General features: G+C 40.0%; 1 protein-coding gene across 5 annotated transcripts in view; it reads right to left on the bottom strand.

Moving 5' to 3' along the window:
* Window positions 1-15,016, bottom strand: part of csnk1a1 (casein kinase 1 alpha 1) — a 31,709-nt gene extending 16,693 nt beyond the window's left edge. The window contains exons 1-4 of one of the 5 annotated variants that reach the window (XM_012958780.3): window positions 14,425-15,016; window positions 7,773-7,879; window positions 5,233-5,359; window positions 3,102-3,200 (exon numbers count right to left, since the gene is read on the bottom strand). In XM_012958780.3, the coding sequence (XP_012814234.1) occupies window positions 3,102-3,200; window positions 5,233-5,359; window positions 7,773-7,879; window positions 14,425-14,547 (456 nt within the window). In that variant the 5' untranslated portion in view covers window positions 14,548-15,016. The remainder of the gene's footprint in view (window positions 1-3,101; window positions 3,201-5,232; window positions 5,360-7,772; window positions 7,880-14,424) is intronic. The other 4 variants (XM_012958779.3, XM_012958782.3, XM_012958784.3 and 1 more) reach the window with 4 other exon arrangements.
* Window positions 15,017-21,593: the final 6,577 nt, after the last annotated feature.

Genomic DNA, 21,593 nt, shown 5'->3' with positions numbered 1-21,593 from the left:
CAGATCTACTCATGGAGCAATTAGTTGGACAACTGTCTGTGTATATTATTAGACCTAACAAACTTATTGAACCAAGCCATTTTTCAAGACTGTCCAATCAATAATACAATAACTGATCCTTATTTATTGTACCAGGATCACAAGCCACAAAGAGCAAAGACATCACATAGATATCCTTTCCAGCCACTGTACCAATTCTAAGGGCTGTATAAACAAACATGTTACCAGTTACACATAATAAATGTGTGTGGCCTGACTGGCCTATGGTATACTGAAATACTGACTAGCATGGTGGTCCCATGGATAACCATGACAGCCAAAACACTCTCTACCTTTAGCCGATTCCCATTTAAACAAATGAAGACTTTGCCTAGTATTATGCTGTATACTGTTGTCCTTTTGCCATCTGAACATATAACAGCTCTATAAAAAGGGCAACAAGATGCCTGTATTGCTTTATATTTCAACAGAAATCCCCACAGACCCACAATATCCCTCGCAGGCAATTGGAAATATGGCAGTGTTTCTATATAAAAATATAAAATTTTTCGAAAAGGAAAACTTATTTTTCCAACTTTCGTTGAATGAGCTTTAAAATGTTTTAAAGCACACAGTTGTACTAAACTCTACAGTGTCAATGCAGCAGCCACATCAAGACTAAACCTAGTGGCCTTGAGTTGGCCATACACCTCAAAGAACAGTCACACTAAAACATGTATTAAAGTAGTTAAAATATAATAACGGTTGCCCTGCACTTAAGGTACCTGATGTTTTAGCTTCAGGAAGACTATAGTTTATATAAAATGCCACTATGAAGCCAGGGGACAGCCAAAGGATTTGACTTGTGCAATTTAGCCCTATTTCAATTGCCCCCATTGCTACACAGCAGCTTGTTTATATAAACTATAGTAGGATTTTTAAAGCAAACAGTTGAGTTTTACCAGTGCAGGCCCTCGTCCCAATGGGACAGATATCAGTTCGATTTTTAGACAAAAATCCATATGACCAATAAACAAGCAAATAAGCTGGTGATTTAGTCTGAAGGGGCAGAATTGGCAGATTAAATCTACCCATGTATAGCCATCTTAAGGCTTAAAAGCAAGAAGAGTTGCTTCTAAGAACCTTTTAATGTACACTCCCAGAAAATCTGCTTCAAACTCACTTACCAAAAGTACTTGGAAAAGAGGGAATCATTCCCAAAGTCATTCTGTTAAGGAGAAGCTACCAATCTAAAAACAATTAAAATGCACCTTGCTAGTGGCAACAATACAAAGAAGTTTTTTTTAATCCAATGCTTCATCTAAACTCTTGTCAAAGGATGAGTGGTTGATGTTAGCTGGAGGTGGGGAAGGCTGACCTGTGGAATGTGAATAACTATCCTTAGACACAGTGTTGCAATGTGCTCCGCTTAAAATTCACAATTATGACAAGGGTTTTATAGAGGGCTTATTTTACCAAATAAAAGCCAGCCCAATGTTTTTAGTAAGTGAAGTGCTTCTCAGAAACATGAAGGAAAAAATATATGTATAAGGGTTTCTATTTTGTTCTGCTTGAACAATCAGAACAGCAAGAAGCAAAGAGAAGCTGGGACTCTTCCTCGGCTAATACACCATATACACTGGCTAACATGCAATATAAATGTTGTTCAGGACTGTCCAGCCAACGTAAAAAAAAATAAATTATCAGCATGTGTATTGCAAGTTTACCTTTTCAAATGTAGCCATAAAAATTATACAGCTTACTTCAAGTCCATACTGGAATAGCATTCCAGTATCAGAGCAATGTTTGTTATGAAGCAAAGCATAATCTTGGATATATGCAAATTCTAAAAAGTGCTACTACAGAGTATATAAGGTTCAAGAGGGAGGGAAAGAGAATCAAATGCTACAAGAGAGACTTCTCCCAAGCAAACAGCCCCAAAGGAAAGAATGAAATGGAAAAAAGGTATTTCCATAAAGGTCTGGATTTATATACCAGCACAGAGCTGAGGAGGAGTTGAGAAGGGCCACAAAATAAAATTAAACAAAAAAAAACACAAAGGAAAACACTGACTATGCCTTCATGGTGGACAAAGCACCTTGGTCGGAACCCAGTTAACATGTTCTGGCCTTGAGTTGGCATTCATACAGGCAAACAAAGGTAAACATTGGCTACAAAGAAAAAAATGATAGAAATGCACAATTGGCAATCTTGCTTCCAATAAGGTGATGTACATTTGTCCCCCTATTAGGATATTTCTACTGAAAAATATCTGCTTGGAGTGTGCCCATGTTGAAATTACACTGGAGAAGTTAATGTAATGCACAGCATGCTTATTGATTTGCCAATTGCTGCCTGTCTGCCCAAATTTAACATAGTAACTGTCAAAAAGTCATGTAGTGTTAGCTCAGTAAGGTTCATGGCACATGTAGCGTTTTCACTGCTGGCGTATTTCCTATGCAGACAAATGCCTGTCACTGTCCCGGCAGCCATCCGCAAATTTGAGTGCTGTATGACTATCACAGCAGAGTCCAGCCTATTTAGGGCCGAAACTAACATTGCTGGTTAAGCCAATGGTAGGCAGCTCAGGTATTGGAGTTTCTCTACTATTGCAAATACACTAGTGGTGAAATCACAGTATGCCACAAGCCTTAAAGTGCTGCTACTGTAACGCTCAAATTACTGAAATCATGCATCACTAGCAACCTAATGAAATCCAGACCTGTCATTTCCTAAAACATAATTATAATTAAAGGAGGTCTGCAGTACGTTAGTCTTGTATGTACGGTCTTGCTATAAGGTAAAATAACAACTTTTTAAATATATTTTACTTGAGTTTATTGTGTGACGCATGACCTCTTTTAATCACATTTCATCTTAATAAATTTGTAATCAAGAAACTCTTCTCAATTAGGTAGCTGCACAATATACATTTGTATATCCTTTACAATGGTACGCCAAAATGAAAAGCAGTCTAGTAGACCAGATTATTTTAATATAGGGCAGCTTTTTCAATGATTAGTTTAGATGTTAATGCAGTATAGTTGTGAGCATTGATAAGTGACAACAAGCAGGCAGAACATTCATTCAAAAATTCAGGGCAAACAAATTTAAACACTAACCTTATTACAGTGACGTCCGATGCCCATTAGGAAGTTGTCTGGTTTAATGTCTCTGTGTATAAAATTCTTTGTGTGTACATATTCAATTCTACTTATCATCTGTGGTGGAAAGAAAAAAAAAAAAAGTTTTTCACAAAGCACTGAGAAATTTTTTTTTTTTTTTTGATTTTCAACTTCATCACGTAAGAGTATAGGGGAACTTGACCGAATGCACAGAGACAAATAATTGCGTTATCAGTGCACTCAAATATATAGAAACAGCCTTTCCTATATAAGTATTGTACCCTTATATGGAATGCTTGCCGTGGAATGGGAGCAAGCTGCTGCCCCCTTCACTTACTGCTATGGAACTGGAAAGAAACAAGTGGGAGTCTTGGACTAATGTCCCAGAGTGATTTAGATGCCCATGATAGATCTCTGCTACCACACATGACCAATCGCTCCAAAAAGCCTTTCCACTGGCAACAAAGTAAATCGCTGGTGGAAAGACCTTCCTGAAGTGGCGTGAAGTTCTCTAGCAGGCAACTTTGTGTGTCTTCAGAAAACCAAAGTGATGCATAGACCTTTCCACTGGCGATTTCCTTTGCTGCTGGTGGAAAGGCATTTCGGAACAATTAATCACCAGCGGTAACAGAGGTCTATTGGGGGTGAATAAATTGCTCTGTGGGACATTATTCTTAACTGCTACCAGATTGCCAAGTGCTAGTTAGATTACTTAGATGAGAGAGGTTGCTGGGAATGGTAATCTAAGTATATACCTCTCAAGGACCAAATATGGAGTAGGTTAAATTTACCTTATTTGCCCTGTTTAACTGATGAAACAAACAAATCTGCATAATATCAAAATTTAGGCCTTTATGTCAAATATAAATTAAAGGACATGTAAAGCCTACATATACCTACAATGTATATCAGTTGAGCACGTCTCCCCCACCCAAATGGCATTATTTGTACTGCATATATCCACTCTGTTTTCCTAAAGCAAATAGCAGCTTTCACCCGGTGGCCATTTTTCCTCTAATACATAATCAGATACATTTAAATCTGCAAACAGCATACACACACACAGACCCTTATTCAGTATACATTTCAAGAATGCAGGCTCACACAGGCAGAACTGTCTTTGATAAAAGTTCTTTGAGATGAGCTAAGGAGACAAGGTTAGAAGAAAACTGAAGCAGACAGCTAGAGCTGAGTTTCTCTGGGAACCAGCAATGCCATCTCTTCACTGGCTGCTAGACTGGGGGGCGTGTTAAGTAATCTGAGCTTCGAATAACTGAGCATGCCCACAAGCCAAAGCAAATTCCTGAAGGAGGGGGCCGAGTGGGTTAGTGGCAGAGAAGGAAATCTAAGTGACAAAGGAGACACTGCAGCCTTACTATTAACCTCTGGACAACCAGTGTGGCAGGTATTGAAACATTTCAAAGAGGCTGTTCACTGATTACATTTCTGTGTGTGGGGTTTACATGTCCTTTAAACATTCTAAACAAAGTACTTCAGAAATAAAAGTAACCCTTCCAATGTCAGATGAGATTTCTAATTTCTCAAAAAGGAACCCAATAGCATGGAATCTGGAAACAAAATCCAAGGTTCTGATAGTCAAGTGCCTGACAGTCAGTGCTGCAGATTTTAAAATCTACAACAGATTATTTAATAACTAACATTTAACATACTGCCAACAATATTTATTAGATGTCTTTATGCCATAATTATAATACATAAATGCTGGTTGTCAAGTGCAGGCAGCCCCTTTTGAACCTTTCTGCTTGCTAAGGTCCCATGTCCTTGGTAACAGTTAATACACGGTGTTGCATGGCAGAATGCCTTTTCCCATCCCCTGACCTACTTTTTCCATTCAACTATAACAACCAGGGTACATGCAAAATAAGACTGGACTTCCACTGCATTCAGGCTTTAAGGGACTCCTCTCCCATGTGCAGATTCTTCATCAGTTGTACATTAATGCTTTTACCTAGTTACTGGAAACTGTAACACTGCCTGATAATGTCCTTATATGACAGATGGTTTTATTAAGCATTACAGGCACCATTTAATTTCTGACTACTGTTTAAACCCCACACTAACCGACCAAAAAGATTAAATTTTGGGATTCTGAAAATAAATTGCATACCTGATCCGCTAACATAAGTACTGTCTTCATTGTGAACCTACGCGAGCAAAAATTGAAGAGATCCTCAAGACTGGGTCCAAGCAGGTCCATAACTAGAACATTATAATCCTTTTCTTGTCCATACCACCTGAAAAGAAGAAAAGCAGTAAGTGTGAAAAATATATACCATACCATATTAGCTCAGACAATGTGCATAAACTATTTTAATTTTGCAGTGACAAAATGCAGTAATGTTAACCTTTCTAAACTCTTATGTATGCCTCTAGATTTTCTTTCTGGTATAAATGTGATCCCCTCTTTGAACAACTGTCAATAAGTTTGACAGACCAAGCAGTCTTACTGTAAAGCCTGTTTAACAAACACCCCATCTCCCAAGCCAAAGCCTGTGGCATTTTTTAGCTAAAGAAGAGCTCATTACACAGTGGGCTGCTGGTTTGACTTTGCTCTTTGGGATCAGGAAGAGGAAGGTGGCTTTTGTTATATTGTAATATTTTGCCCTGTTTACTGCACAAAACATAAATTTTGCCACTTGTTTTAATTAGAAAATATTTAAGTTTAGTATGAGCCCTGCTCATTGAATCACTGTTAAATAAGGGGGTATATGGTGCCTTTCATAAATGCAGCACAACATATGGGTGTGACATGTCTAGTAAAAGCAGCCGGTTTTACCAGCTTTGAAAGAGCGACATTGATTCTATAGAATTTATTACAGAGAGCACCTCTCCTCTTGATCACACCCATGCTGTTTTAGCAAGAAAGGCATGTAGCAAATCTAGCCATCTTTCTTGCTCAGCATGGTGCTACGATTAAGAGAGTTGTAAATTTCTCTCAGAATTGGCAAGTGCAGTTCCACAGAACACACATTACCAGATATGCAAGGGACTTCTTTTGTATGTATGCCCTTGCAGCTGCCAAGTCCTAGCCTTCTCACAAGAGGAACCTGAATAGCAACCCAGTGCAGACTGAGCAAGTAAAGTGGGGCTGGCATGCAAAAGATGGCCTAGCATGTCCAGGATAGGGAGCTGCTGTGAGCAACTTTAATAGAAATAAACATTACTGACCTTTGGACTGGTACAGCATGTTCAGTATATAAAATAAAGAGTATTTATAGCTGTAATCGTGTTTAAGCTCTAGCTTAAACTTTCTTACCAGATTATTACAGAGGGGGGAAAGGAAAAACAGTAACAGCAAATATAAAACCATAATCATTAGCACTATATAATGGAAAAGTTTTTTTTAAAAAAAAATCTGTATATATATCTTTAACACAAAACCTAATAATTTGGCTCATGATGAACAAAGGATAAAACTCACAGCACATCGAGAGTTTCCCTTTATACATATTTCAGTACAAGTACCCCAAGCAAAGTTTTTCTGTTTCCAAATTAAGTCCTTTCATTTTGTTTCTGTACATTAATATGCATTTGAAATTCAAAGTAATTCCCTTATTGACAAGGATCCCTATACTGACAGACAGGTTGGAACCACTTCCTGCTTGCCCTGTGAAAACCTTAAAGGGACAGTAATACCAAAAAATTAAAGTAATTTAAATATTATGTACTGTTGCCCGGCACTGGTAAAATTTGTGAGTTTGATTTAAAAACACTGATAGTTTGCATAAACAAAGCTGCTGTGTGGGCATTTAAATTGAAAAAGGGCTAAAAGGCAATGGGTTACATAGCAGATACCATAAGCTCTATAGAATACAATGGTGTTTCACAAAGATTATGTTATCTGCTAAGTAACCTTGCTTTTACTTTTCCCTGTGTCTACACAGCAGCTTATTTATATAAACTATAGTAATTATTTTGAAGCAAACAAAACTTTTACCAGTGCAAGGCAACAGTACATTCTCTTTTTTATTATCTTAATTAGACATCATAAATTTAATAATCCAGTTGTCATGATTAATCGCCATCTCTAAAAGTCAAGGCGACTTTTATAATTTACACGGAGGTTAGTCATCGCAACTGGGGTTTTCTTAAAAGTCACAACAACTAATTGCCCCATCTGTCTTTGCCCTTTGTTACTGTTCCTCTAAAAGGTATCAGTACTTAGATTAACTGGCCCTACATACCCTGCCTGCCCTATGCTGCCTGTGGGAGATAAGCCTAGGGGCTAGCAGCATTCTTTTTTTGTGTGCTACCACCATTAAGTGGAATAGTTCTTGTGATTAAAAAACGGCAAGGTCTATTTTAATAAAAGCTGTGCTTTGAAAATTGTCAATTGTATTTATTTTTTATTTCTTGCAGTAAATGCACCATGCGCCATAGACCCTAGTGTCATTTAAAAAGAATTGTATTTACAACAAAATAATGCATCTTTACATTACATTAGATGATTAGTGCAGCAAATACTACAGACTGCTTCCCACTATGGCGCAACTCTGCAATTACTGATAAACACCATTGCTGCTCATGTTGAAGTGATTATTTTGCAGGATCCACAAATACTGCTTATAGATACATGCACAGCAAGAGCCTAAAGAGTCCAGTAGTCTAAGGAAAGAATGTATGGTTATAACAGAGGTTGTTTCTTACCGGATATGAGGGATTCCAACACCTCCTTGAAGTATCTTGTACAATTTGCTTTCATACAACAACTGGGGGTGGCGAGCTTTCTGTGATTCCAGCTTTACAGCTACTTCCTACCGCAATAAAAATATATGTTAAATATCAAACAAGAAAAGAATACTTTTTTTAAAAACAATAAAAAATAAAGCAATATTTGCAGATCAAGTACAGATAAATAAATGGGAAAGCAATTTTGGAAATTAGGCAAATATTATAAAAAAAAAAAGCAGAAGCCAGGATAAGGGACTTATATATTTAACCATGCATAGCACTTTTAATTAATTTGTATTTGGCTAGTGTATTTGTATATTAAATGGCAATTCTTTTAGTGTTTTTCCTGTTTGCAATGTGAGCATTTTTGGCAACACTGGCTTATTTTATAAAATTTCAAAGCAGCACATTACTTGTCACTTCATTATTTATATGTGCAGCATTAATCATATTGGCTAGCAGTACAATTCATACTAAGCAAATCAATAAGGAAGCTGTGGGACATGCACAGTAGCTCTTGAAGCTTATATTGCCCTGACTCTTTCTGAAAAATTACTGTCAAACTGCGCCCAAGGCAGATGAGGAGGAGGGTAAGCAATTTCCCACTCCAGGATCTTCTAAGCCATCACTTAAATGTAAATTAAATGCAAATTAATTATTAGCAGATCCAGGAGTTCTGTGCTGTCCCAAAAATTCTTATTTAAGAAGGTATTAATGTCATTTTAGACACTTTGGACGCTTCTCCACCAAAGCAAATCCCACACAAATTGCATTTGAAGCACAATTGGGATGGCAGTAGGGCAATTTCTGGTATTTTTCAGTTTCACTGGTGAGAAAAAAAAAAACCAGCAGGGGAACACCTAGCTTATCCTCCATGTGTGCCTTGCCACAGATATTAGTTACAACAACCATCATTTAATACAAGTTTTACACAAAAGCCAGCTGAGTAACAGACCTTATTACCTATTGTGTGTGATAAAATGTTATTGGAGGAATGCAAAGGAAGAATTGGTTCAGATTCTGCACTTGTACCATTAGCTGTAATAAAATTTAAACCCCAAGTTCAGGGTAAGAGAACAATGTTTGTGTGTGGTGAACTTATTTTTTCAGCTTCCTGGTTCTTTGTAATTTGTTCTTAAATACAATGTATAGTGTATATAAAAAATTCTTAAAAGCTATTCTTTGACCTTTCTAGGTGAAGTAAAACTGTTCCAAAAGGCTGCTTTGCTGTTATGGCTGTGATTGTGGCATGACAGAACATTGTATCACACTGGAAATACATTGTTTACATCACTGCAGGAGTCTGAGCCGAGACAAAAGCTTGTCAACGCAGAGGAAAAATCAACAGTAGTGCTATTATATAAAACTTTGAAAAACAAACAAAAAAAAGACTAAATATTTTAATAAAACTGCCCAGCACTAGTAAGTAAGTCTGCCTATTTGCATTCAAGTGCCATAGACTTAGGTACACATGGAATTTTAACTGCCACAATGCTCTCAGAGAAAGCCAGAGCTATCAAATCTTCCTTAACTGCCTGTCAACACTTCCACAGCAGAGACTGGCAGAGGCATGTGGGTACCACTCACTAATGACCACTTAAGCAAAATTAGGAGTTAAAATGAATAAAGAGAACACTAAAAATAATCAATGAGGCCCCCTTTAAAGGAGAAGGAAAGGCTAAGTCGCTTACCTTTTACCCCGGGCTGGTGCCCCTGTACGGAGAGAACAGCACGAGCCCGGGGTAGCAGCGAGCGCTTCCTCCTTCCTTTTCGCTTGCGCGCACATGCGCAGTAGAGTGAAAAGCCGAACTTAAATAAGAAAGTTGGCTTTTCACTCTACTGTGCATGTGCCGGCCGACGGATTTCGCCGGCAGAAGAAAAAGGAAGGAGGAAGCGCTCGCTATAGGTACCCTGGGCTGGTGCATTTTTCTCCTAAAAGGGGCACCAGCCCAGGGTACAAGGTAAGCGATCTAAGTCACTTGGGGGTGCCTAACATTTTGGCACCCCCAAGTGACTTAGCCTTTCCTTCCCCTTTAAGAAAATAGCCCACTTTCTACTATTACTTACCACCACTCCAAACAGCACAGTCTAAACCTGAGCATACGCTAAGTGCTGCCCATTTAATGAATTAGACCCAGGGATCCCCAACCTTTTTTACCCATGAGCCACATTCAAATGTAAAAAGAGTTGAAGAGCAACACGAGCATGAAAAATGTTCCTGGGGTTACAAATAAGGGCTCTGAGTCCCTTTATGGACTGACAACCTGCATGAGGCTGTTTGCCAGTACACCTGGTCTTATGCAACCAAAACTTGCCTATAAGCCAGGGATTCAAAAATAAGCCCCTGCTTTGAGGCCACTGGGAAAATCATCCAAGGGGTTGGGGAGCAACATATTGCTCCTGAGCCACTGGTTGAGGATCACTGAATTAGAGAGACCTCTCGAGGACTATATCAACACAATGCATTAACCTCATCCGATGGAATTTCTAAACCTGCCCTATAGGCTCTTGCATGGTTACCTTTATTGACCAAAACCATAATTATAGATTGTAGTGTAGAGGGTTTTCTATATGTGCAGACACAAGAGTTATTTAAGCGTAGGGGCAGATTCACTGCCTACATTTATCTGCAAGTCAAGTGTGGCACCAGCCTTAAAGGGGCGGTTCGCCTTTAATATGTTATAGAAAACCCAGATCCAAGCAACTTTTCAATTAGTCTTCATTATTCTTTATAGTGTTGATTTATTTGCCTTCAAACACTTTCAAATAGGGGTCACTGACCACCACAGCCAAAAAACTATGTAAAGCTATAGTTTAATTGTTATTTACTTTATATTACTTTTTTATTCAGGTCCTCTCCTATTCATACTCTTTTCGTCAAACTGCACCCTGTTTACTAAGGTAAGTAAATCCTAGCAACCAAATAGATGCTGAACCATCAAACTGGAGAGCTGCTGAACAAAAACTGAATTACAAATAAAAAAATAGACCAATTGCAAACTGTCTCAGAATATTTCTCCCTACATCATACTAAAAGTTAACGCAAAGGTGAACAACCCCTTTAAGCTGGCAAGAATCTGTCCCATGTGGCATCAGCCTTGGATACTCAGTAACCAGGAGCTGCCACCTCAAAGAGGGTCTGCAATACAGTAGTTAACAGGCACTATTATGCCTTTCCTTAAATAAAATCAGTATTAAATAATTTTGCTTTTACATTTGAAACAGAGCTCCATATGTGATCAGTGTGCCATAAGCCTAATGCCCTGGTCACGCGGAGCATTTCCCTCTGCTTCTCTCTGCCTGTGGATTGTCAATACAGCTGCAGGGTGATGCAAATTACAGTGGATTTGCTTCTCTCTGCCTGACTAAAAACCACTGGCAGCGAGAAGCGAAGGAAAACACTCCATGTGACCAGGGCCTAAGGGAACACTCAACTGGAACTTCAGTGTCTGGCAGTCAATAGAACACAATTTTACTAAGCATGGCCAATTTTTTTTAAAAGCACAGACACATCATATGGGAACAAAGGTAGCCTTATTTATCAATAAACAAATGTGTGTTTTTTTTAATTAATGTAAAGTTGAATTTTTGCTTATTTATGAAAAAAAAAAAACTAAATTGAGCAAAACTATCAAACTCATTTTCTACTTAACATTTTCAAAAATTTGAATTGAAGGAAAAAAAAAAAACAACATTTTCCTATGGCAACTCCCATTGCCTTCTATAAAAATTAGCAAGCTTTTAGAAAACAAAGTCTTACATTTGTGTTTTTTGTTAAATGTTTTCACTTATTTCAAATTATTTTTTAACTTGAATGTTCGATATTTATTTGAATATTATGTTATTATGAGTTTTGACAAAAATGTAATTCATGTTAATATGAATACGGACGTTGATAAATCAGCCCCTGGGTAATAGTCCGAGGTCACTGTACAGACAGAGAAACATAGATAAGGTAACTTGATGCAACTTATTTAAAGCAGATTTAAAAAAAACAAACTACTGATAAAATGCTTATATTCATGAAGACTGCTTAATGATTTTTTAGTTCTAGAAAGGTGAACCACCCCATTAAATACTATTGTGCCTCTGGCTCTTATGATGCACTGTGCTTACACACAAGCTAGGTTGCACCAACCAATCAAGGAACAGAGCTCTGTCTTTTACTGCCATAGGCTTTCCTTGTTTAGTTGAATATATTTTTACATGTCAAAAAGTGAGCACTGGTTTAAAAGCAATATTTCTTGAAATGTAGATGCCTATTCTATAAAATTCCCTTGATAGGTCACTTAAAAGGATATTTATTGTCTGCTGGTTATCAGAAAAGTAACAATAACATTTTTCAAGTAAAAAATCTATTCTACCCCGCTCCAATAATTAATTATTTCAAGTGCTTTATTAGAAAATACCTTGTAAAACGTTGCATCCGGTCATTTCAAACACAAAGATCCAGAATCCACTATGCGCCGATCGACATCTTCTCCTAGTCCGGAGTGGGACTAGGAGGAGATGTTGATCTTTGCATAATGGATTCTGCATCTTCTGGATTGCCGTATTTGAAATGACCGGATGCAGCGTTTTACAAGGTATTTTCTAATAAAGCATTTAAAACAATAAACGTTGGGAAGGCTAGGTCAATTATTGGAGGAGGGTAGAATAGATTTTTTACTTAAAAAAATGTTAGTGTTACTTTTCCTTTAAGCTTGCTTTCAGACATTAGTTTCCCTTTAAGGAGCACTGTTTTTTTTTTTTTTTTTTTTTTTTAATGGGGCTACATTTAGCTTTTTTTTTTTGCTCAATGTTCAATGCACTGGCTTGTACAGAACATATTGTTTCAATCACAAAAATGGTTGTTTGTTGAGCTAAACGGACAGAGCCTCCTGCATGTTTGGTTCTTGAAATATAGAAAATTATATTCCCAGTACACAACTCATTAAACAAGGTTATATTGCCCCTTCACGTTCTTTGTTCTGAAATAGGGTAAAGTATTCCCAGTCAATGTTTCCAAACGTGCAAAAAATTTCTGGGCTCATTTAACTTTAGGAGTTTTAAGTGACAATCACTGCTGCATTTATAAAAAAAAAAAAAAAAAATTGTCAATCTGTTTTGGGTGTCACTTACAAGGTTAAATTAAGTAACGCCAGAGTAAGTGTTTACTTGAATCCCTTTACTTTTTCCCTACTTGTCTTTATAGGCAGACCTTCCCTTTTTTATTCTTTCATTTCAATATTTAAACCACTACCTAGTGGCTAAGATAAATAACTACAGCTGCTTGGAATTTAATTTTAGGTTTTGTTGAGAATATTCAATTCAACCCTTGACAAATACACTAAAGGGATATATTTAAGGAAAACTGTCACTTTAATGACAACAACAGCAATGTTAACTTAGAAGAGTCTCTGCAATAACTTTTCATAACCAATAAAGGGGATCAATGATCAGTATGGCACTGGGGTGAGGTTTTAACAGTGCTGATAAAAAGCCACTACAACTTTGAATTTTTTTCCCCGTGTTACCAGTTTTCCAAAACTACCTCACCCCAAAAACATTCAGGCAGGTTAAGTGGCTTTTGACAAAATTGACCATAGTGCGTGTATGTAAATGGGATAAGGATGTTAGGTTGTAAGCTACTCCGGGGCAGGGACTGATGATGCAAATGATGTAAAATCTCAGTAAAGCGCTGTGGAAATGTGTCGCCGCTACATACATACCAGGAAATAAATTAATGAAAAAGCAAAGTGTTTTGTTGACCCACCGGTGTGGGTTAGGTGTGCTGGGTTTACTTGGATGGGTTGAACTTGATGGACATTGGTCTTTTTTCTACCCTATGTAACTATTCAAAGGTAGGAATGTAACCAAAGCCATTTCCTAACTGGAAACCCACTTGAGGAGCCATTCCCTCATACCTTAAGCCTGTATGATTGATCATTATTGTCCATATATTAATATACACAGAATAAGTTGCACTTGTGTCACCTATTTAAGAGCCACCTACAAAAAAAGCACTTTTTATCCTTTCAAATACATAATACACTGTCAGTCTTGTAGGATGAAAGGGTTTAAGCAGAGACAGGCAACTCTTTACAGGAGGGCAAGAGCTCTAACAGATAGCAGTGTCTGCTAAAATGGCCACCAGATTACAAACGCACAACATTACAGAGATTGGGGGGGGGGGGGGGGGGGACACGCCAACCAGTAATATCAAATGACCAACCACAGAATTGCTTGATGGGGGGGGGGCCTCTAAAATATCGAAACATCGACCAAAAAACACTACCGAATGACGTAGAATTTATGACGCCACTACGTGTTTACCGAAACCAAAACGTAGGTGGAATTGGACCGAAAAATAAAAGTAATTTCCCAGCAGCAGGATTAGAAATGGAGGAACTATCACGCACAATTATTGATCAGTATATCGGCAGTCAGCAGCATCCCATGGCCAACAGGGGGGCCGAACAACCGAAGGAATCGCCTACTTTTGCTTCTCACTCGGTTCCTGACCCCAAACTCCCAGAAGCCCCCGCGGCCAGCCAGGAACTCCGTGTACGTTCCATAGAACCCTCCGGCTTCGCCCCACCCCGGTGCAGCGCCACAAGCCGCGTACACATGTAATAAACAAGGTTACCTCGCCATTGGTGATATTGATCGCCAGGTAAATGTCTCCAAAAGAGCCAGATCCGATCTTCCGCACAAGCTTGTATTTCCCACCGACAATAAACTCAGCTTTGGAGCCGCTGCTACTCGCCATGATCCGGGGTGGAAGGGGGAGGGATCCCCAGCGATAAAGCAGAACAATTACAATGGAGTCAAACAGAGATATGCGACTAGTAGTGAGAACAGCAGATCCTTCGGCTTAGGGACAAGAATATCCGCGTTCCCTGGGTTCTTTGTTCGGTGTAAGGGGGGTCACCGGGCGCCCGTTTCCGTTCTTTCTGTACAACCCCCCACTTCTTCTCCGCCCCGAATCCCCTCTCTCGGAGCGGTGTGTACCTCTGATGGCTTTCCGACCCTCAGTCACACGCTCATCTATCGACTTCCCACCCTCTAATACAACCGCAACCCCTCTCCTGCTCCTCCTCAAGCCGCCATCTTGTACTCTCTTCTTCCTGCTCCCCCCTCTAGCAGTCTCTCTCGCCACAAAATGCCCTCCTCCGCCCGCGCACTGAACTGTGGGTACTGGGCTAGGGCTGACGCATATTGTGGGCGGAGCAAGTTGCTACGTCTCTCGAAGACGTAGCGTCCCTCCCAGACGCCTTTCGGCCATTTGTAAACAGGATAATGGGACGCTCGATAATATAAAGCTTGCTGCATTAATAGGCATAATCTACGCAATGCAGCATATAGGTTAAGATGCATTTTCGTGCGTTTCGAAGAAACACGATCCTATTTCAAATACATATCAACTGCTTCCCCTCGTTAAAGGACACAATTATAACAACCACCTTGTCAGTTCTTGACCTTGACGGTATTATTGGGCTACCATTCTCAGTGCTCTATTTTTTGAAGTACTGCAGTAATTATCTGCCAGCATGAGGCGCTTATGCCACGTTATGTTCCGCTTTTGAGAAGCTTAGAAACAAAATGGCGCCTCATTTCCCGGGTACAATATGGCCACCCGTATTAGGAAGGAGTGGGTGTTAATTGCTCCAGGGCGCACAGCGTTGGGACTATAGATGTCTCACTGCCACTCCCCATTGCCTTGGTAACTGGGCGGGCCAACACGCAAGCCCCGGGCATTGTGCTTCCTAGGAACGCGAGTGGTGACGCGATTTGCACTTGTTTGTGGCAGCTGTAACTATATGTCCGCCCTTGCAAGTTGCTGCTCGTTATAAGCCAGAGAACGAAGAAAGGCGTCTCTTGGCCACACTGAAATCTTTATATATGAGGCCTTAATAAAGATTAACGATACCAGTGAATGTCTCATAAAGAAATCTCTCGAAAACTTTTTTTCTGTTTACAAAAATCAGTATTCCAATATATAGCTATAAAACTAAAAATACAAAATACCCTCTATTTCTTCCTAAACATAATAAATATTATAATTATAATGAGTTTTTATATATATATATTTTATCCCACACTGCGCTTAAGGGCTGTGGCACACGGGGAGATTAGTCGCCCGCGACAAATCTCCCTTGTTGCGGGCGACTAATCTCCCCGATATGACATCCCACCGGTGAGAATGTAAAACGCTGGTGGGATGGCAAACGCGGCGCCGGTGATTTGCCGAAGTTGCCTCAAGGGCAGTGATTAGTTGGCGCGCATTAAATCTCCCCACAATGCCATCCCACTGGCTAGAATGTAAATCGCCGGTGGGATGGCATACGCAAAGTCGCTGAAGTTGCCTTGTGAGGACCAATCTCCCTGTGTACCCCTGCCCTTAGGGTGAAGACACACGGAGCTACTAGTAGCAGCTACTTGTCGTGGCTACTAAAAAAAGACAATGCTGATCATTTACTGATAATTGTCTCTGCATGTGTCTTAGCAGAGGCAATTCTCACTATTGTCTCTGGCAGGGTATTTCCTGGAGTTTAGTAGCCTTAAAAAAGTAGCTGCTACTAGTAGCCCAGTGTGTCTTCACCCATACAGATATTTTAGGGGCATCTGATTTTAAAGGTATGCTAACAACCCAGTGCTATGATAAAGACTTTAAATGCATTGCTTTTGCTTTTCAGCCACACGTCTGGGAATTGTCATACTGGAAAAAGATGATTGCCTAGAAAAGGATTACATGTAATATATTCCAAATATAGGCCTGAGGTGACCTAACCTCCAAATGGCTGCAGCAGCCTGTGTGGGGTTTCCCAAATGTTTGCAGCTCAGTACCACTCTGTGCAATCAGCAGGGCACCACCTGCTTTAGACAGATCTCCCGTCATACTGTCTCTCAGCTTATGAGTCAGTGAGCAGCCTGGTGCTTTCAGACAGCTGAGCTCCTGCTCCTACCCACCTCCTACTTTCTTTTTTGGCAGCTAATGAGACCAGTCCGCTACTTTGAGAGAGCCTTACTCTTTATCCCACCCTCCTCACTGAACCCAGGCTTTCTCTTCTTGCAAATGTGGTGCTATATTAAATATAATTATAACCAGCAGAATCCCAGGAGTTGACATACTTAATATGTTATGCAGGGCAATCCTAAAATGTTAAGGGGCCTGGGTCAAGCTATAAAGTGCATGACACTCCCAAATGGGGTCGCCACCTTAGACCTCTGCAAAAACCGAACAAGAGGAACAAAAATGATGACATAAGGAAGGGCAGAGCAGTGACATATGAGGGTTGTGACATTTGGGGGCATGTTTGTGTCCTGTGGGGGCAGGGTCGTGACATCAGAGTTGGTTATTGGCCAGATTATTAACAGCCAGTTGTGACCCAAACAACCCTAAGAAAACTTGAGCTATTTAGGTCAAAACCGAACAGGTGGCAATCCTACCCCCCTGTAGAAGTCAATAGACATGCCATTCTGCAATCGGTCCAGGGTCCCCCACTGTCCTTATCAAGCGTGGAACAAAGGGCAGTTAAACCTACTCTAAGGAATAAATTCTGTGTGTGCAGATTCACCCAAACGGGCCCCCTAGGCAACCCGGCTGGCTACCTTGCCCCTGCACCATCCCCCCAACATGTGCACGCAGAAGTGCACATGCGCAGAGACATCTTGGGGGGATGCCGTGTAATGACAAGGGGCCAAGGCAAGGGAGAGGTACCTCATTAAAAGTAGAAAAAAGGGGCGTTATATAAATAGCAAAAAATATATAAAAGCCAAAAAGCAAATATAATTAGCAAAAAGTAAAAATAAAGAGTCAGTGTTCTTGAACCAATACACATACCGAATAAATGTAGTGTAGTATATACAGGTTTCCAGGTGCGTATTCAGATATCTAAAAACACATTAAAACAGAGAGGCACGCTCCCATAGTGTAAAATCAAAAATAAATGGTTTAATACTTAAAAGTTGCACTTACAATTGTTGCAGTACAATAAGCGTATCAATCAATGAGGAGTCGCCCCCCCCCCCCCCCCCCCCCGGTGTTGTACTCTAGGCAGGTGCCTCTTCTGCCTACCCCCAGTTCCGGCCCTGCCTCCACAACACTACTTACAACCCCTATAAAGCAGGGGCTTATTTTCTTTTATTGCGGGCTCTGAAGAAAATACGTCACATGCACACTGCGTGATGTAATTTCCGCGGCAATGTGTGTGACATCACACACACAATGTAGGGGCAGGTTTAGGTCCGCACTTAGAAATTGGAGGGAGGTAAGAAGTGCTAAACTATTTTGTGCCGTGCCCAATTTTTATATGTGTGCAGTAGTGATGTGCGGGTTGAGAAAACCTCAACCCTCACTCGGCCCTAACCCGGCCGCTCCTAACCCTACCAGATCCGGCTTCTCCCCTCTATTTATAGACCTGCGCTGCCCCGCAATGACTTCACAAAAGGGGTGGGGCATGTCAGGTGCGCGCCTTTAAATTGACAAGCCGGAAGAGGAAGCTGACAGTGTTAGGTTGCGGACGGGGAGGGTGAACGGAACTCAACCTAAACCCGTCCGTAACCCGCAAGTGATGTGCCGAGGTCGGCCCAAACCTTCCTGTCCTGCGGGTATCGGCCCAGCCCGCACATCACTAGTGTGCAGGCGTTATATTGGTTGTGTGCCCATGAATGCACTAATTACAGAAACTATTGCACACATTGTAGAAATATTGTCAATTTGTCCTTGAAGCAGGAGGTAAATACTGAGTTGCACGTCAATGCCATAAACTACTCCTCAAACCCAATGGGTATCTGGGTTATGCTACTGATGGCAAGTGGGCATTTGACCTCTGCAGTCTTTTCAGGGATAGCCACGGCACTAACAATGGCTGACAGTTTTGCTCAATTCACATAGTATTTCTGTAATAAATTATTTAAAATGAAAATAAAGATATAACTGCTTTATATTGTCTAATTTCAATGCAAGAAATCACACTGGTCAAAAAATGGTAATTATCTTTAATAACTTTAATAGCCTCTTCATTGAAGCCCCCTATAGATCTGCTATGGTCTCTGTCCCAGCTTCAAATGAATCAGTTCCCTATCAGGTCAGCCTAGCTGCTGACCGGTTCCTATCCCACAGTGCAGTGTGATGAGTGCCGATGGCTTCCCTGCACAGCCTGGGAAAGGAGGCAACAGGAAGTGGAACTAGTTGGATTTCTGGAGAAATTTTCAAAAAATCATCCCAAAACACATTTTTTTAAAGCACATACCTTCTACATTTTAAAGTATAATGCACTGGCACATTTTTATGTTTTTACACAATATGTCCCCTTTAAGTGACCACATATTGCCCAGTTCTGTACAACAGAAGGGTGTATATATCAAACATACAAATAAAAGCTTGCAAGCAGTGTCGGACTGGCCCACCAGGAAAACTCCCGGTGGGCCCTCCTGCTCTTAACCATTTGGCCTACTTCATGGTCATTCCCTATTTATAAATGGGAACAAAAAGGAGAAATAGAAGGAAGAATAGCTGCTAGCATGTAATTGAATATAATAGGAGAATAAAGAGGTTGGGTGAGGAAAGAAGGAAAAATATTTTGGAGAGTGGGCCTATGGTCTAAGGTTTTCTGGTGGGCCCCTGGGTTCCAGTCCCACACTGCTTGTAAGGAAGGTAGTGGTGCACAAAACAGGTGGTTTGATTCCACTAACTGGCATGTGTTCCCATGGGTTGATTGCCCTTGAAATAAATAGGCAGTGATAACAGGCATTCTGTTGCCTGCCAGTGGAGTCTGGGGCAACAAAATGACTGGGCAACAAAATACCTGGAACTGCCCTTTCTGCAACTGCCCTAACATTTATCTTTCGCTCTCTCTGTCTTCTTCTCTCTCCCTTTTTTTAACTTTTGGAGTCACACACAAAGTTCATTTAAAAAGGTCATGCTATCTGTTAAAAATCCATATTACCTTACCCCTCATAAAAAGGGAAAGAAAAAGATTATAAAATATAAAAAGTCACCTGTTAGTGAAAGGGTTAATACGTTTGTTAACATTTCGGCTCCTAAAGGTTTTCACCCCTTTAGATGTACTATTCACCCAGACTTTTCAAAGCCCCATAATCAATATAACATAGCGCTATCCGATATACAGGCATTCAGCTGTTAACTAAAATTCCCAGGCATCTCCCTCTGACAGCTGGGGGTTAAGAGTTATATTTTTGGACTGTAGACAACGCTAAGGTAAAGATGAGACTAATGTAAAGTGTTGTTCCCTATCTGCTGCTCTGTGTGCCTCGCTGTGTGCAGTGCCCTGGACATGAAATGCCAGCTCTGAGTATAGGGACCTTGCATGTCACAGTGCCCCATTCCATTCTTTCTTGTTCTGTGCAACCCTCATCTGCTAATGAATGCCCTCTTTGAGGTCCACCCTGTGGCTGCTTGCCAACACTTGTGTCAGTTCTCTGAAGCCACTAAGTGTATCAAGGCTAATGCACGGAATGAGAAAATATGCAGTATATCAGAGTAAAAACACAGGTTAATCAGGGTTTTATGGGTTTATTATCTTAAAAACATGGGTTTAGCTTTTGCAGTGTTAGCATGTTATTAACCTTTGTTTAATGTTTTTTAATCTTATTTTGTGAAACTTCCTTGTTTGAACAATAACAGTCACTTATCCAGAAGTAAGTATAAACTGTTTTGAGAAAACTTTTACAGGTATGGGACCATTATCCAGAAAGTTCCGAATTACGGAAAGGTCATCTCCCATAGACTCCATTTTTAGGGAATATTTCCATTTTTACTGTAATTTCAAAACAATACTTGATCCCAACTAAAACCTCAGGTCTTGAGCATTCTGGATAACAGGCCCCATACCTGTACTGCACTTATGGTCCAAAAGAGTAGTTGGTTCACAATTAAGTTCCCTTAGTATGTTGTAGAATTGTGTGATCCTAGCAATTTTGAAATTGGTCTTCATTATTTATATTTTTTTTAATTATTTGCTCCTCTGCCTTTTTCCAGCCGAATTTTGCTATGTAAAGCTACTTGTATTGTATTGTTCTATTTAATTCATCTTCTAGTCACACCCCCTCCTATTTATATTCCAGTCTGTCATTCAAACCAATGCCTGGTTGCTATGGTAAATATAACACTAGCAACCAGGTAGCCACTGAATTACCCATTTGGAGAGCTGCTGAAAAACAGAAAAATATAAAAACGGAAGACCAATTGCAAATTGTATCAGAATATCAATGTCTACATCATACTAAATGTGTACTTCAAGGTGAACTATATCTTTAAAGTGCAAGCTCTTCATGGTGTGAAATGGATGAATGGGCAAACTACCTCTGAAAGTGCTATGCAGCCCAATGCAGTTTATTTTCTGATTAAACCAACACTGCCATCTAGTGTTAGAAACTGATATTACAGTTTAAAAGTAACATTCTTCACCTCTATTCTTTTTTTGCTAGCAAGATTTGAATATTGTTGGGTTCTTTTAGTTCTCCGCATTCCGCCTTCAGTTAAAGTGCTAAATACGTTAAATATCAGTAAAAGGTAAAACAGAAGGTTGCCTGCAATTTGTCAGTGGCCTGGAGGGCCCTGTATCACCCACATGGGTGGAATCTGATCTGTCTTTTGGTGGTCTGGAGGGTGTCTTGCCTGCATTTTAGGGAGCACTTTAGACTGCTTTTAAGAAGCTTGAGAGTGAAAAGGTCTCTGACTCAGCAGGACACCTTTTTAATCCAAACAGGTTTTGTGTCCTTAGGCCCTGGCATCACTAGACCAAGCAGGCCCAGTGTGCCACAAACATGATCCACCCAATCTTTCTCCAT

Source organism: Xenopus tropicalis, chromosome 3, assembly GCF_000004195.4.
Source record: "Xenopus tropicalis strain Nigerian chromosome 3, UCB_Xtro_10.0, whole genome shotgun sequence".
Classification (NCBI taxonomy): domain Eukaryota; kingdom Metazoa; phylum Chordata; class Amphibia; order Anura; family Pipidae; genus Xenopus; species Xenopus tropicalis.
Note: the sequence above shows the minus strand (reverse complement) of the source record. Positions and strands in the feature narration are given on the sequence as shown.